Here is a 16,718-nt window from a genome sequence, read left to right as displayed (position 1 = left end):
CATGTGGGTTCTAAATGCCATAAAAAATATCCTTGTAAGAGAGAGGCATAGGGAGATTTGACACACTCAAAAGAAGAATAGGAAGATGGAAGGAGAGATTGGAGTGATGTGGCCAAAAATCAAAGAATGATGGCAGCCACCAGAAGCAGGAAGCGGCAGGATTCTCCACTAGAGGCTCTGGAGGGAATGTGGGCCTGCTGACACCTTGATTTCAGCTCAGTGAAACTGATTTTGAACTTCTGGTCTCCAGAACTTTGAAAGAATAAATTTCTGTTGTTTTAAGCCATCAAGTTTGTGGTAATTTGTTACCGCAGCCACAAGAAACTAATACTCTATATTAGTGTGTTAGTATAATATGCTATAGCTCATACCTGTAGGTATGAACTAAACTATATTAGTGTATTACCATAATGAAACCTCATGAATCTTGACAATATAGTTATGTACATCTTTTTCCATACCCTTTTAGATGATCATTATGCAACATACCTTAAACCTTCAATGTATACTAAACAGATATACTCACTTTTCCAGCAGCACATTCAGTTCCATCAAGTGGGGGTCCCTTTTTAGTCTTACAAAAGTAGGGATTATCAGGATGACTACACCACAGCTGTTTACATGGGTCAAAGGTTCGGAACTGGAAGACAGAATCAAAGTCTCAATGAAATACAGATAGTATGAGGTATACCAACAACATATTCCATACAGTATCTTCATGTCATGTTTGTTGGATATTTACATTTCAAGTGAATAGCCAAAGTTGTGGCATGTTAACAGAAAGTATTGCATAAGAATTCCAAGTAGAGAATACTTTATTCTGCTTTTCTAAAATATCAGTGATAAACAATGGTTTGTCTGGGATCAGCTGGTTATCTGACTTCTAATACTTATGTGTGTCATTTCCATTTTCAGGTTTTTAAAATAGACAATATTGGAATTTTACAAAGAGTTAGCAATTATTATGAACATTTTAAATATGAATACTTATTATCATGGCTTTGTAGCTCCCAAGCCATCAATGGCTCCTCTTTATACCTGTAGGTATGAACTAGATGTTGTTGTTACTGTAATCGAGTCGATTCTGATTCATGGCAACTCCATGTGTGTCAGAGTAGAACTACTCCATAGGGTGTTCAAGGCTGTGAACTTTTAGAAGCATATCACCAGGCCTGTCTTCTGAGGTGCCTCTGGGTGGGTTCCAACCACCAACCTTTTGGCCAGTAGTCCAGTGTTTAGACATTTACGCTATCCAGGAACTCCTTATGAACTAGATAAAACTAAAAAAGCCAAACTCATTGCCATTGAGTCGATTCCAACTCATGGTGATCCTATAGGACAGGTAGTACTGCCCCTAGGGTTTCCTAGGCTGTAATCTTTAAGGAAGCAGATTGCCACATCTTTCTCCTGCAGAGTGGCCGATGGGTTTGAACCACCAACCTTTCAGTTAGCAGTCGAGCACTTAATCACTGTGTCACCAGTGCTCCCATGAACCAGATAGTTATAGTTAATAAAAATACTCATCATAATAAGTTGACTAAAAGAAGATATTTATCAAACTTTCTATGTAATATAAAGTATTTCAGGTATAATAAAATATCATAATACCTTTACATAGTTTATAGACAGCTCTTCCATATATTTGATACTCGCTATAATATATGGCTGAGAATATAAGTTATAAGTTAAGTTTACAGTTATGGCTACAAATCTGACAGTAGCATGGAATCTTGGTTTTCTCACTGTTAAGAATGTTTTTATTATTTTCCTAATACATCACATAATATTCAAATGTATGTTTAAGCACGTATACATATCTGTACATGCTCTTCGCTTGTCTTTGCTCTTTCTCTCTAAATATAAACATCTTATCATTCTTTAGATTCTTTTAAAATATCAAACATCAGTTTATCCAATTATTCATTGTCTACACAGGTAATTACCCACATACAGCCTTATGATCACAGATTTTTTTTTTATTAGTACCAATTTTGGACCTAGTTTTTTTGTCTCAATCCCTATTACTTAATGCAGAAATTGTATTTTTCCACAGCATTGAGTCAATCCTTCAGAATTCACAGATCTAAAGCATTAATACATGTACTTAGGAACTGACAATGTATACCTTATAGACAGGTGAAATAGTTGTAGGTATCTTCATATGGAAGATTACAAAGTGCAGATTAATTTCTTCTCAGTACCATGAAATAGACTTATTTTTCTTGCTCTAACACATATACTGGCTCCAAATATAAAAAGCCCTTCCTTTCTTTTTTTATGAACTAATAAAGATCAACAGAGACATTTAATGAAGTATACCTCTTATCTAAATAGACACACGGAAGAATGGCTTTAAGCATTTATTACGTGCCTGCATTGTCCTAAGCACTTTAGTTGCATTATCAAACTTAATCCTTACATCAGTGCTCTGAGATAAATACTATCCTTTTTCCATATTATGTACATGAGGAAATTAAGCCACAGGTTAATTAAATAAGGTGCTCATATATCTAGTAAGTGTCAGATTCAGGACCTGACCCACGAAGTCTGCCTATGGAGTCCATATTCCTGGGCCCCCTGCTATACCATATGATGCCCATATAATTCTCATGTATAAACCATTCCCTCAGTCACAGATATATGGAATCCTGGCCAATAAGATAAAGAAAAGCAATCTAAGGCTTTGGATTCATTTCTGAAAGTCACAAAAACCAAATGAAGAAAAGAACATAAAGTTGAGGAGGCTTACAGCCTTGGTTTCAAAGTCCAGCTCCTCTATTTACCAGACATGTGACTTAAGCAAGTAGCCTAACTTCTGTAAGGCTTAGCTGTTTCATCTGTAAAATAAAAATATACTACGTTCCTTCTTTTCTGAAACAAGGATTAAATCACATAATACATTTAAATCACTTAAATTTAGCATGTAGCAACATAGAAAACACAAAACAATGGTAGATATTCTTATATTTGCACCAGTGACTGTGTAAAGCTCATCAAACAGGAGCTAGGTGAATAGACTGCAAGATGCAAAATCTAAATTGACTCCGATTAACGTACCGCAGTGCACATTTTATAACCAACACCAAAATCAAAACGACATTGTTCATCCATAGAATAATTGATTCCAGGAAGTTCTGGGAGTTTGGGCCAGTCATGTTCAAAAGGATCATCAAGGAGACAGTCATAAGAACTGTAGGAAGAAAAATAATACATGCAGTTAATCTTTTTTTTTTTTTTTTTTTTTAAATCATGTCCTAACAGAAAAGCATTCTTAGCTCACATATTCTGAAATTTCATCAGATCATAGAGCTAGGTTTAAAAAGAACACATTTTAAGGTTATTGGTTCAGTTCCATTTGGAAAAAGACTCCACATTCTTATTTATCCCCTGAAAGTAAGCCAAACATGACTTAGGAATGCAGTAGTGCCATGACACCTTATTCCGTATTGCTGGCGGCACCCCTACATGGTGAGGCAGCACAGAACCTGAGACTTATACTAATGGGACATTCTGGTATAATATGCAGGAATCACTTAACCATCTTCTCTTTATATTTAACTCAAGTTTGACCACTAGCCAAAGATTCCATCAAGAATTTAGTAAAGGGAAAGCACAGTTAAAAATACATGTAAATTCCAGTCTTATTTTTTAAATATCTTGATTAGAGTATGGAATCATTATACCAGATGCTCTAAGTAATAAGAAAATGTTTATTATGAACAACAGTTTTCATTCACTGGGAGTCTTGTTATGATCAAGGTCCTAAAAGTCAATACCATGTTCCTGTTCATGTTACAATATAATTGTTGTCATGACATGCAGCCGGGGACATACTGGATGTATCTTTTCAGTTCCTGACCACTGCACCGGGACCAGTGGTAACGATGGAATGCTGCTTGCACCAAGGGAGCCATGACACTTCCCATAGCAGTCTCATCACCACACCTGTTGCCTTGTCCATCATGCTCCATTCCCAACCTAGAACAGAAAGTGAGATGTCCGCTTGTAAGAATCATAGGGGCTATGGCTTTTGTTTCATTTCTGTTTTGAAAATAAATACTGGCAAATATATACAGTCAACGTCCAATCGCATATATGTCTGTGGTCCCATAAGGTTATAATAAAGAAATCCTGACAGGAGATTGGGACTTAGTGGATTTAGGCATGTTGCACTTGACAATCATGACGATCCTTAAAAACAAAAGAAAAACATTCTCCAAGGTGTTAAAGGATTGGCTCCGCTGAATGCTACAAGGCTAACAAAAATGTGGGAGGGACCTACATCAGATATGGAGAAACTGCTAATGACATGGATTGAGGACCAAACACAAAAGCAAATCGCTCTCAGCACATTGACGATCACTGCCAAGGCACGAAGCTTGTTCAAGATGCTTAAAAAAAGCACAGGACCAGACTGTGATACTGAGTTTATTGCTAGCCTGGGTGGTCCAAGCACTTCAAACAACATTGTTTGCTGCATAATGTGAAAGTAAATGGTGAGTCTGCAAGTGCTGATGTGAAGGCAGCAGAATTTGTTGAAACCTTAGAGAAACTAATTGTAGAGGGAGGTTATTTACCCCAGCAAATTTTGAATATGAATGAAATCTTACTCTGGAAGTGAATGCCAGAAATGACCTTCATCCATAATATGGTGTTGCACAATGTCCAAATCACATAATGTTCTGTTTCTTAGAAAGCATCGTGGATGTTAAGTGATGTGTGACTGTATACATTTAAGCCAAGGTGGCTTTCTAGGAGGAGTTACAGAAACTTTGAAATAGAAAGCAATCTGATAGCTTTTTCAATAGCTATTAAAAGCACAGGAGTAACTTTCCAAGCAATAGTCACTCATTTAGTTTCGGTACATAACCTCTTCACTGTTTCAGCTCCTCACATTTGGCCTGGGAGTAGAATTGCAAGCTGACATGCACTCTGCTCATAGCATGGATAATACTGGGAGAAACAGAAAAGACCTTTTATTGCTTTATAGCTGTCAACAGTGACTTACACATGGCCAGTTTCATGGGCTACTACAAAAGCAGATGAAAAACCATCCTCATGATTCAGGGTACAACTTCTCACTGGATGACACATGCCTGTGACTGGAGCATATCCTGTAGAGAATCACAATTACTTTTATTTTCATTTTATGAGAAAACTCATTAAGAATTACTACTGGACACTTGCCTAGAAAAAAAGCTCTTCAGGAAACAGGGGTGTGGGGATATGTACCATTAAAATATGGATGGATAAAGGCCTCTATGCTGCACAACATGTTGAGACTTGTCCCCAACATGTTGAGACTTGTCACGACTTGTTTTTCCAAACCCGTTACTGATCGGCTTGTTTACCTGAATTCCTCCTCCCGTGCCCGAAACTTATTGTTATTTACCCAAAGCCATTATTCTGTTACTTGCTTCACTGTTAGCTGTATTGACTATAAAATAAACTCCTGGGACTGAGGCTGAGGTTCGACTCCTCAGAGTGACCCTCCTGGCCCCACTTCTCTGTAAGAGTTGTGGCATTGGTTATTGTCTCTGCCGCCCCAACAACCGTCGCCGCTGCAACACAGGGGCAGTATTATTTCCCTGCTAGCATTTTGACACATTCTCTTGGGAAAGTCACAGGTAATGGTCTCAGAAAGATTCATTTGGGTCTGCCTTTTCCCCTTTCCTGAGGGAAGGAACTGCTCAGAGTTACCATTCTGTTTTGCCTACCAACAAAGCCTTGCCTTTCTGTTTTAGTAAATGGCTCTTCATATCATGGTGGTGATGAAGAGAGCCAGAAATTCCATCTACATTGAAAATAAAATCATCAAGTCTGCTTTTTTCCAAAGTCCACATCAGAATTTATTAGATAAATATAAACTGACTTTGGAAGAAAGCTCTTTGGCAGCAATCATTTCTCGTGTCATCTCTTTTCTCATTCCAAACAGTTAGTGGAAATTACATTGTATTTTACACCAGCACCCTACTCTCCTATGCCAAGTGTACATTCATTAAAGGAAAACAAAATTTACTATGGTATTTAAGAAGCATTTAATGCTGTGAATTCAGAAGAAGTTACCAGAAGGAACAGAAAGAAAATGTATGCCCGGCTGTCGCATGGTGGAAAGTGGTGATAGAGATTCGAACATTTGAACAGACTGCCTGATTTAGGATTAAATTTTTGAAAAGTCATGCCCTTAAGTATTTTTGCTACATATTAATGGAAATACCTTGCATTCCAGCAGGTCCAAAGTCTTGCCTGGTTAAAAAAATTGCATGGTCATGGTGTTCAGAGTGGTTGGGATCTGATCTTTGCTGTTGGCAAGCCCAGCGACACACATTCTCCAAACTCCTGGATGGATTTCCCCTTTCTATAAGGCTGATGGACTAAGTGGAAACAATATAGTAAAGACACACATAATATTTTCTGAAAGGTTTCTCTTAATAACTTTCTCTAAAGTTGAAATTTGGAATTACATTATTTAAATAATGGCTTAGTAATGTTATTTGGGGTTTATTTAGATACTACTTTGATCTGGGAGTTCTAAATGCCCATGAAGTATATCTTTATAATGATCAATATTGCCTGTGTGAAAGCTGACTGACATCATTTATGGAAATATCTGATGCTGAGACTTGCTATTGTGAGGCAACTCAATATTAATCATTTGAGCAAGAGTTTGAGTAGTCTAAATAATTCTTGATTCAGCTTGGATTTTTAGTTTCATAGATATTAACAAGAAAAATAGAAGGAAAGATTCTAGCATGAGATTTTCATTTTCCAGATAAGTTTAAGTAAAAGATCTTTGGATAAGATTTATGTTTATTTCTTCTGCTCAAGAATTAATCAACATATAGGAAGAATAAAATTCCCCAATGAGCTAGCAAAGCTGGTCAAGTCTTAGTGTCATGGAGAGTAGCCAAGTTACATTAACCTCATCCTGAAAAAATAAAGAACTAAAAAAACACATCATTTTTTCAACCTCATGATAATGAAGAGGAGTACACTCTTATCTTGCAGTTCCAGGAGATGAATTGAAGCTCCTTAGAATGTTGCTACCATCAAATTTTGGTCAAGAGTTCAAAGCTGAGAAAGAAAAGGGCCCATCCTTACAAGAACCCAGGAGCCACACTTCCCAGAGGAGTTCTGATAGAACGTGGAATTGAACTTGGAATCCAAAATTAGCGCCTTGCTTGGCTGACAGGCTGACACTGTCATCACATTTCAGCAAATATTATTATCAGTATTTACATTCTAAGTAAAATTAGCTTGATTTGTTATAGACTAATCACATACTTCTCCAAACAAATGACTTAAAAAACAACCGAAGGCTGTTAACAGCTCCAGCTGGAGTTGACTCGTATTCAGTGTTAGCCACACAAAGTAGGTCAGGCTTATGTGATGAACTAAAAAGCAATGACACACTATCATTAGAAAATGGTAAGTGGATGTTAAGTAGACAAGAAAATGCAAACACATGGATTTTTCTTGTTGCTAAATGCACAAATTCACTAGTATTTCATAATCAGGAGGTTTAATTATGGGGGTATGTATGAGCATTTTGAAACTTCAAGGAAATTGTTAAGTTAATCACTTTCCCATGTTTTCTCCTCAAAGGGAATAAACCATTCCATCCAAAATAGAATTATTTTCATTATTTCCAAGGACAGGGGCATATGTAGTACCATTTTAAAACCAGGTGAAGTTTGTTCCATTATGTGAAATGTCTACTGTGTGCATTTTGATAATCCAACTTATTGTTTTCAAAAGGACAAAAGTTATTTTAAGTGAAAAAAAAAAATTCACTATGTGTTTCACTTTTCTTAAGCAGAAAGACACACAACAAAAATGTTTTAGCAAATCAAGAGAGGGCAAAGATCTTGGTCTTCTTTGGCTCATTAATATATTCCAAGCACCTGGAATGTGTCCGCCACATAGTAGACTCTGAATATAGACTTTTTAAATTAATGATTAGTCACATGTTTGGTGATAATGATAAAGCTAAGGAAGGTCTCTTTATTCACAATAGTATCCATTTGTTTTCATTCATGTAGCCATGCCTAAAGTGAAGATTACTAGCTACATCCCCATTAGACAGAAGAACACAGGAGCAAATGTTACTAGCACAAAAATCATTACCTGCTCAATTTAGAGATTTCCTCTACTCATTCTGGCAGTTTCTACTCCTCAGCTATGAGCAACACACGGATCAAAGTGAGATACAGCTATGCTGTTAGCTGTAGCTGCAGCAATTTAGTCCTCTGTTTGCTAACCCAATTCCTAAGGCTGACAGTTCATATATTTTAAGACATTTACCTTTGCATAACCCAACATTATCATGCGCACCAGGACCACATTTATATGCACACCGAGGGACTCATCGTGGTAAATTTCATTTACCTAGAAACAAAACAGATAATTTCTAAAAGAAAGTTAACACAAAGAATTTCATGAGATGTACAACATTTGAGGGATCAGTCATATAATCACCACCAGTACTGGAATTAAATCACATTTTGTTTTTCTTTATTTTGTTTAAGCTGAAATCTCAAAGTTACTTACCTTTAGCTTCCTAACAATCCTTGGATATCATATGAGTAGATTCTGTAAACCCCACAGTATTATGAATATAAAAAATATGCTCAAAAGTGTTTCATGAAACTATTATAGTGCTTTAAACAGTCCATGTATGGTTCAATCCACTTATAATATTCACCAAAGGCAACCACACATGGATGACCCTGGTAAAGCATCCACTAGCAGTAAGTGGCCACAGCCACAATGGTGGAGAAAAACAGACAGCATACATTTGCCCACTGGGTGCCAGTGTCACTGCAAAGGGTACTATGTTCCATTGGGGGAGCTCATGGAGATGGGGCTGGTGTGCAGGAGTTGTGGTGATCTTTCTGTGGATCAGTAAGTTTTCGATGGGTCTTCTAGTATGCCTCAGAAATGGGGCAGCTGGGATAATGATTATTTACCAACAGTTTAAGAGTCCTTCAATATTTGAATTACTAATATGACTATACTAATGTGACTACTCAAATGTATAGTCACATAAGTAATTCAAATATTGAAGGACAAATCAGATGAATGTCAGCCTTCGATATAGCTTAGAAGATGAAAGTTGCATGACTGATTTATTTGTTTAAAAGTTAGGTTAGAATATCTAAAAGTAATTTGGTATACTTTCAAATCATAGATATTGGAATTAAAGCAGCCTCAGAGGTCATAGTTCAACTCCATCTTATACAAATAAGGAAGATGAAACTGGTAGAGATTTACAGATGTGCAAAAACACACAGTAATTTATTGGCAGATATGACTCTAAAGTGGATTATAATCTGTATTTCCTGACTAAGCTAGTACAAAATGAGTGCTAATAAAGAACACATAGCAACTCAGAAAATGCTAACAGGAATGAGAAAGGTGTGGTTGTCTAGCTAGATGACAAAGTTCTTAGGTGTACCCAGAACAGTGACCCAAATTTGTCATAATAAAAGAGGGACAGAAAACTAACTATAATTCAACTTGAGATCCAGAGGGTTTGGAAAGTCAGCACAGCAAATTTAAAAGCTGTGAAGAAAAAGTAAGCATAATTCCATTTATGAGAGAGAGGCTTTAAGAAGAACTATAACTCAAGAATTATAGAAGGCTCTAAATAAACTCATGAATCATAAAACTGTCAACTTCACACTGACAAAGAAACAGCAAAAGGTGTTTTGAGAACTCAATGTGACTACACAGAATATCTTAAAACGATGAAGGACTTGAATGCAGACTAAAGACATACTTACTGAATCTGTAGATGACACAGAAGAGGGAAGAAGAGCTAACATGGAGGTGAGATGACCTTTTCTTAAAAAAAAACCTGTTAAATTAGCATATACTAAAGATGACAATGTTTAGAAGACACTAAAAGTTTAGAAGAATCTCTTTTAGAAGAGACTCTGAAACTTGCTCTTGAATGTAGAGTAGCTAAAGCAAAAGGAAGAAATGATGAAGTAAAAGAGCTGAACAGAAGATTTCAAAGAAGATAAAGTATTATAATAAGATGTGTAAAGACCTGGAGTTAGAAACCAAAAGGGAAGAACATACTTGGCATTTCTCAAGCTGAAAGAACTGAAGAAAAAATTCAAGCCTCAAGTTGCAATATGGAAAGATTCTACAGGGAAAATATTAAACAACGCAGGAAGCATTAAAAGAAGAAGGAAGGAATACACACCGTCACTGTATAAAAAAGAATTGATTGACTTTCAATAATTTCATGAGGTAGCATAAGATCAAGAACCAGTGGTACTGAAGGAAGAGGTCAAGGTTTCACTTAAGGCTGGCAAAAAACAAGGTTCCAGGAATGATGGAGTACCAGTTGAGATGTTACAACAATGGACGCAGGGTTTATCTATGTCAAGAAATTTGGAAGACGGCTACCTGGCCAACCAACTGGAAGAAATTCATATTTGTGCCCAGTCCAAAGAAAGGTAATCCAACAGAATGTGGTAATTATCTCACAATATCATTAATATCACACGCAAGTAAAATTTTGCTGAAGATTGTTCAAAAGCAGTTAACAATACACTCACAGGGAACTGCCAGAAATTCAGACCAGATTCAGAAGAGGATGTGGAACTAGGGATATCATTGCTGATGTCAGATGGATCTTGGCTGAAAGCAAAGAATACCAGCATTTGATTGTGTGGATCATGACAAAATACGGATAACATTACAAAGAATGGGTATTCCAGAACACTTAATGGTGCTCATGCAGAACCTGTACATAGACCAAGAGGCAGTCATTCAAAGAGAACGAGGGTATACTGCATGGTTTAAAGTCAGGAAAGGTGTGAGTCGGGGTTGTACCCTTTCACCATATTTACTGAGTCTGTATGCTGAGCAAATAATCCAAGAAGCTGGATTTACGAAGAAGAATGTGGCATCAGGTTTCGAGGAAGATTCAATAATAACTTGCAATATGCAGATGACACAAGCTTGCTTTCTGAAAGTGAAGCGGACTTGAAGCACTTACTGATGAAGATCAAAGACTACAGCCTTCAGTACAGATTACACCATAACACAGAGAAAACAAAAATCCTCACAACTAGACCAATAAGCAACATCATGATAAATGGAGAAAAGATTGAAGATGTCAAGGATTTCATTTTACTTGGATCCACAATCAACGCCCATGGAAGCAACAGTCAAGAAAACAAATGACGCATTGCATTGGGCAAATCTGCTGCAAAAGACCTCTTTGAAGTGTTAAAAAGCAAAGATTTCACTTTAAGGACAAAGGTGAACCTGACCCAAGCTATAGTGTTTTCAATGGCCTCATATGCATGCAAAAGCTGAACAATGAAAAAAGATGATCAAACAAGAATTGACACCTTTGAATTATGGTGTTGGTGAAGAATATTGAATATACCATGGACTGGCAGAAGAATGAACAAATCTATTTTGGAAAACGTATAGCCAGAATGCTCCTTAGAAGCAAGGATAGCCAGACTTCATCTCACATACTTTGGACATGTTATCAGGAGGGAGCAGTCCCTAGAGAAGGACATCATGCTTGGTAAAGTAGAGGGTCAGTGAAGACCCTCAACGAGATGGATTGACACAGTGGCTGCAACAACGGGCTTCAGCATAACAACAACTGTAAGGATGGTGCAGGACCAGGAAGTGTTTCATTCACTTGTACATAGGGTCGCTATGAATCAGAACAGACTCCACTGCACCTAATAACAACAAAAACAAAGATGACAAGGTGTGGTTTAACAATATAAAATTTAGAGTCCTTTTAAGTGGAAAAATACATGCGTAAATACTTAACCACATTTACAAACACACAAACACATACATATAACAGTGAGAACCAATTTAACAGCTGCTCAAGGTAAGCCAAGACATGGGGGAAAAATCTGCAACGCTCTCCTGCATTGCATAGGTGTGCAAGGCAGGTTGCTCATACTTTCCCAGTATAGGCCAGAGTACACGTGAAGTGGAACTCAGTACACCTGAGTTCATTTTTCTGTGCTGTTGTTTAAAAGAGGTGCTGACAGACTTGAACATACACAGAGAAGAGCAAAGAGCCTAGCAAATGGTCCTAGAAAAGGTGTCATATAAAAAATGGGGAAATGTAGTGGTTAAGATCCTGGACACCAAAATCTAATAGCTTCAGTAGAACTTCAGGCTCAACTCCTAACTGGTTGTGTGTCTTTATTTTTCTGAGCCTACATAAAATGGCTATAATGAGAACACTGCCTTGTTGGGTAAAAATTAGAATTAAAAGAGTTAACTCATGCAAAAAAAAAAAAAAATGCTCAAAAAATTATGAGTGTGAGAAAATGAGATGTTTAAAAGACATTGAAGTATGGGAGGTGAAAAGAAAAACTTAGAATGAAGACTTAATAGCTGCCATATGGAAGAGGGGTTAGAATTATTCTGTGTCTATAGAAAATACAACTAAAATTCATGGGTTCATATTATTAAAAGGATAGATTTCAGCTCAGTATGAAGAAAAATTGAATGCTGGACAAAAAGATGTCATTTTTTATGGCCTTTTTGGTCATGGGCTGATTCTCTTATTTTACTTCACACCTCATACTGCCTAATAGAAAATGGAACTCTTCATCCTTTTGTGGGTTAATTATCTCTTAAGAAATTCCCAATGTTAAAATGTCAATAAAAGTAAAAAGCCGTGAAGTCAGGCCTGTCACTAGCACACTCATCCAAAGACTCATGGACTTGGATAGATTTCATCCCAAGATACTTCTTATAAAGCAGCTATTTTGAATTACAAACACTGTTTTACATATAAATTAATAACATGTATTTAGCTTAATATAGTTGAAATGTAAATGAATTCCATGCTAAAAAAAAAAAAAAAAGGTTAAAATGTTAGTAAATAATCAAAATAGAGGAACAGAGGACTTCCAGGCAACAGGGCGCTACAGACAGAAGCACCTCACCGTCCCTCCACACCAAAGACCTGAAAAACTAAGTCAAACAGAGACAAACGTCAATCCTGAAACCGTAAGCATCAAATGAAGAGATAAAGAACTCATCAAAGCACCGAATGAAATAAGAAACTGACAGAGAACAGAGAACGAGGAGAGATACATGCAGAGGCCTTCTATCAGGTAATGTAGCATGGATTTGCCATCGTGGACTCCTGTTGGAGATCAGCAAACAGGGAGTACAGGGAAGCAGCTTCACAGAGCTCCCAGTAGGAGATAGAACAACCGGTAATCAGTGATATACGCTTTCACCCCCCACCCTTCTTCATCCCCACTTGGTCTCCTCTGCTTCCTCTGGCCACAGCCTCTTGGCTGGGAGGCACCAGCTTCAGCCCTGTAACACTTGGATTCTACCTGCCCACAGTGGCCGGCTACCTGAGTGCCATTTGTTTGTTGCTGGTGTTGCTTTTTTCCACTTCTTTTAGTTTCTTCCATACCTCTCACCACCACCTCCTCCTTTCTCACAAACACCTGGATCCGTGTGCCATCTTTGCTTCTTCCTGAAAGGCTGTGAAATGCCATTTGACTGTGGAACTGCTCCCTGGCCCGTGCTGCCATGCTGATGGGATCCCCAGGGCTTTTTTGTTCATTTGTTTTGATTTGTTTGTTTTCTTTTTCTTTTCTTGGCCTGGGAGCCCCTTCCAGCTGGCTGTACTGTGTGGCTTGGGAGCTACTTCCTGAGTCTGTGCAGCCAGGAGGTGGGATACTGGGAGCATTTCTTTTTGTTTGTTTGTGTGTGTGTCTTCTTTTCTCTCTTTGGCCCTTTTTGTCTTTCTTCATTTCTCAGATTCTTTTCTCTCTATACTTACCTTCTCTTCCTGTCTCCTGAATACCTGGCGCTGTGTGACACCTCTACCCCTTCTAGCCAGACTGTACTTCGAGACATGGGAGCCACTTCCCCCATCTTTGCAGCCACACTGGTGGGATCCCTGGGGGGCTTCTCTTTTCTTTTTTTTCTAATTTTTCATTATTTATTTTATTTTACCCATTTTCTTTTTCTCCATTTCTCAGTCTCTTATCTCTCTACACCAATGGCAAGCTCCCTTAGCACTCTTTTTTGTTAGTTTGTTGTTGGCTCCTGGTTCACTCCTCTCTCTCCTCTTTCCCATACCCATCTTACCTCCACACATCACAATCTCCCTCCTCTGTCCTGACTACCTGCATCGTACGCTGAACATCACACCCCTGAGAAGCACAGGCATGGCCTACTGTAACCTGCCCTGCACTGATTCCCAGCCCCCCCCCCTTAGCCCTAGTACATGCCACAAACAAACCATTCCAGCAACTCCCCTTCAGCTGGACCTGCCGTGATGCACCATAGCTGAGCGACTAAATCTGCCCCTTGGACAAAGAGGCAAAAAATCGCATTCACAGACGAGCAAACAACCAACAATGCACAGCCCGCCTGCTCAGACATAACCAAATAAAACAAAAAAGCAGGATGAAACAAACAAATCTGCAAGCAATAAACAAGGAAAATAACTACTGAATGTCCTGAAGAAATCAGACAATATCAAAACATATTAAAAAATAGGACACAATGGTTCCAGTAGGCATCCAAAATAAAACACCAGATGACTTTCCAGTAGAAGAAGCACTAGAACTACCTGATAGGGAATTAAAATCTCTAATACTCAGAATTATCGAAGAGTTGAAGCAAAAAGCAGACAAAAATGAGGAAAAAATAGACAAATTCATGGAAAAGGCAGACAAATTCATGGAAAATATAGACAAAAAAATGGAAGAACTCAGGAAAATAATACAGGAACAAAATGCCAACACAAATTCACAACTAGAAATCACACAGAAACAACAATTAGAAATCCAAAAGATAAACAACAAGATTTCAGAAGTGGACAGTGTTATAGAAGGGCTGAGGAGTAGGTTTGAAATGATGGAAGACAGTATCAGTGAAATTGAAGACAAACACTTGGATACAACTCTGAGGAAACATCAGAAAAAAGAATGAAGAAAAATGAAGAAACCCTGAGAATTATGTGGGATACCATCAAAAGCAAAAATCTCCAAGTGACTGGAGTTCTAGAATAGGGAGAGAAAACAGAAAACACTGAGAGGATCATTGAAGAACTGCCAACAGAAAACTTCCCCAATATCATGAAAGATGAACAGCTCACCATCCAAGAAGCTCAATGAACCCCATCTGGATAGACTCCAAAAGAAACTCACCAAGGTATATCATAATCACACTCACTAAAACCAAAGACAAGGAAAGAATCCTGAGAACAGCTCGGGAAAAATGAAAAGTCACATACAGAGGAGAAACAATAAGACTAAGCTCGGATTACTTGACGAAACCATGCAGGCAAGAAGGCAGTGGGATGACATATATAAAACCTTGAAAGAAAAAAATTACCAGACAAGAATAATATAGACAGCAAAACTCTCATTCAAATGTGATGGTGAAATTAGGACATTTCCAGATAAACAGAAATTAAGGGACTATGTAAAAACCAAACCAACCTTACAAGAATTATTAAAGGGAGTCCTTTGGTCTGAGAACAAACAACATGAGACCACAGGCTGAATCTAGGATGCAGGATTGTACTAGCCAGATACCAATCTAGGAAATGAACTTTCAAGTACTATCCAAAACCAAAAGAATTGCAGCAGGGAACTAGAGAGGTTAATCTGTAAATGACAACATCAGAACAATAAAAGAGGGAATAAACAGTGTAGGTATAGAATCTTCTAATGGAAACAAAGGCAAGGATACCAAGTAATAACAGACTAGTTCAAACCTAGGAAGATAAGGGTAAATTTCAAGGTAAACACAAAGAAAGTTAACCAACCTAGTCATCAAAATAAAGAAGAAAAACATAAAATCTAGAAAAAACGAAACCTAAAAAAACAAAAGAAATGAAAGAAAAATCAACAAACAAAAGGAATTCAGCTTGAGACTAAGAGGAACAAAGAAAACGTCAGCACCACAAAAAAAAAGCACTACAAAATGACAGCAATAAACTCACACCTATCAATAATTACACTGAACTTAAATGGCCTAAACGCACCCATAAAGAGACAGACAGTGACTGTGATGGTTAAGATTGTGTGTCAACTTGACTGGGCCATGACTGTCAGTATTTATATGTGATCACTCCCATGATTGAATATGCTGTGAGTAGCCAATCAGTGGAAAGGGAATTTCCCGGCGGTGTGGCCTGCATCTGAATGTAAGCAGATGTTCTGGCTTGATGCTCACTCTGGATTCTGTGGCTGCCTCCTATTCATCTGACCTCTGGTTCCTGGAACTTGAGCTATCAGCTTATCTGCCAATCCTGAGATTCATCGATCTTCACAGCCTGTGAGCGGAATCCTGCTTTACAATCTGCTGATCTTGGGTTCTCCAGCCCCTGTGGCTATGTGAATAGGGAGAAGCGTCTATCCTAATTCACGGACTTGGGACATTCCAGCCTCTACAACTGCGGGAGCTGTTTCTTTGATATAAATCTCTCTCTATATATATTTATACACTTTACTGGTTTTGCTTCTCTAGAGAACCCAGGCTACGACAGTGACAGAATGGATCAAAAAAAAACAGGATCCATCAATATGCTGTCTACAGGAGACACACCTTAGAAACAAAGACATAAAGTTACTAAAAATCAAAGGATGGAAAAAAATATATCAAGCAAACAGCTACAAAAAAGAGCAGGAGTGGCAATACTAATCTCAGATAAAATAGACTTTAAAACAAAA

General features: G+C 37.8%; 1 protein-coding gene across 1 annotated transcript in view; it reads right to left on the bottom strand.

The window, feature by feature from the left end:
* The window catches only part of ADAMTS3 (ADAM metallopeptidase with thrombospondin type 1 motif 3), a 365,634-nt gene that overhangs the window by 40,908 nt on the left and 308,008 nt on the right, over positions 1-16,718 (bottom strand). Inside the window, exons 6-11 of the mRNA XM_004383320.1 lie at positions 8,305-8,388; positions 6,218-6,374; positions 5,009-5,114; positions 3,835-3,978; positions 3,058-3,190; positions 527-640 (exon numbers count right to left, since the gene is read on the bottom strand). Of these exons, the coding sequence (XP_004383377.1) occupies positions 527-640; positions 3,058-3,190; positions 3,835-3,978; positions 5,009-5,114; positions 6,218-6,374; positions 8,305-8,388 (738 nt within the window). The remainder of the gene's footprint in view (positions 1-526; positions 641-3,057; positions 3,191-3,834; positions 3,979-5,008; positions 5,115-6,217; positions 6,375-8,304; positions 8,389-16,718) is intronic.

The sequence above is a fragment of the Trichechus manatus genome, unplaced genomic scaffold, assembly GCF_000243295.1.
Source record: "Trichechus manatus latirostris isolate Lorelei unplaced genomic scaffold, TriManLat1.0 scaffold00108, whole genome shotgun sequence".
NCBI classification, from domain to species: domain Eukaryota; kingdom Metazoa; phylum Chordata; class Mammalia; order Sirenia; family Trichechidae; genus Trichechus; species Trichechus manatus.
This window is presented reverse-complemented; position numbering and strand designations above follow the sequence as displayed.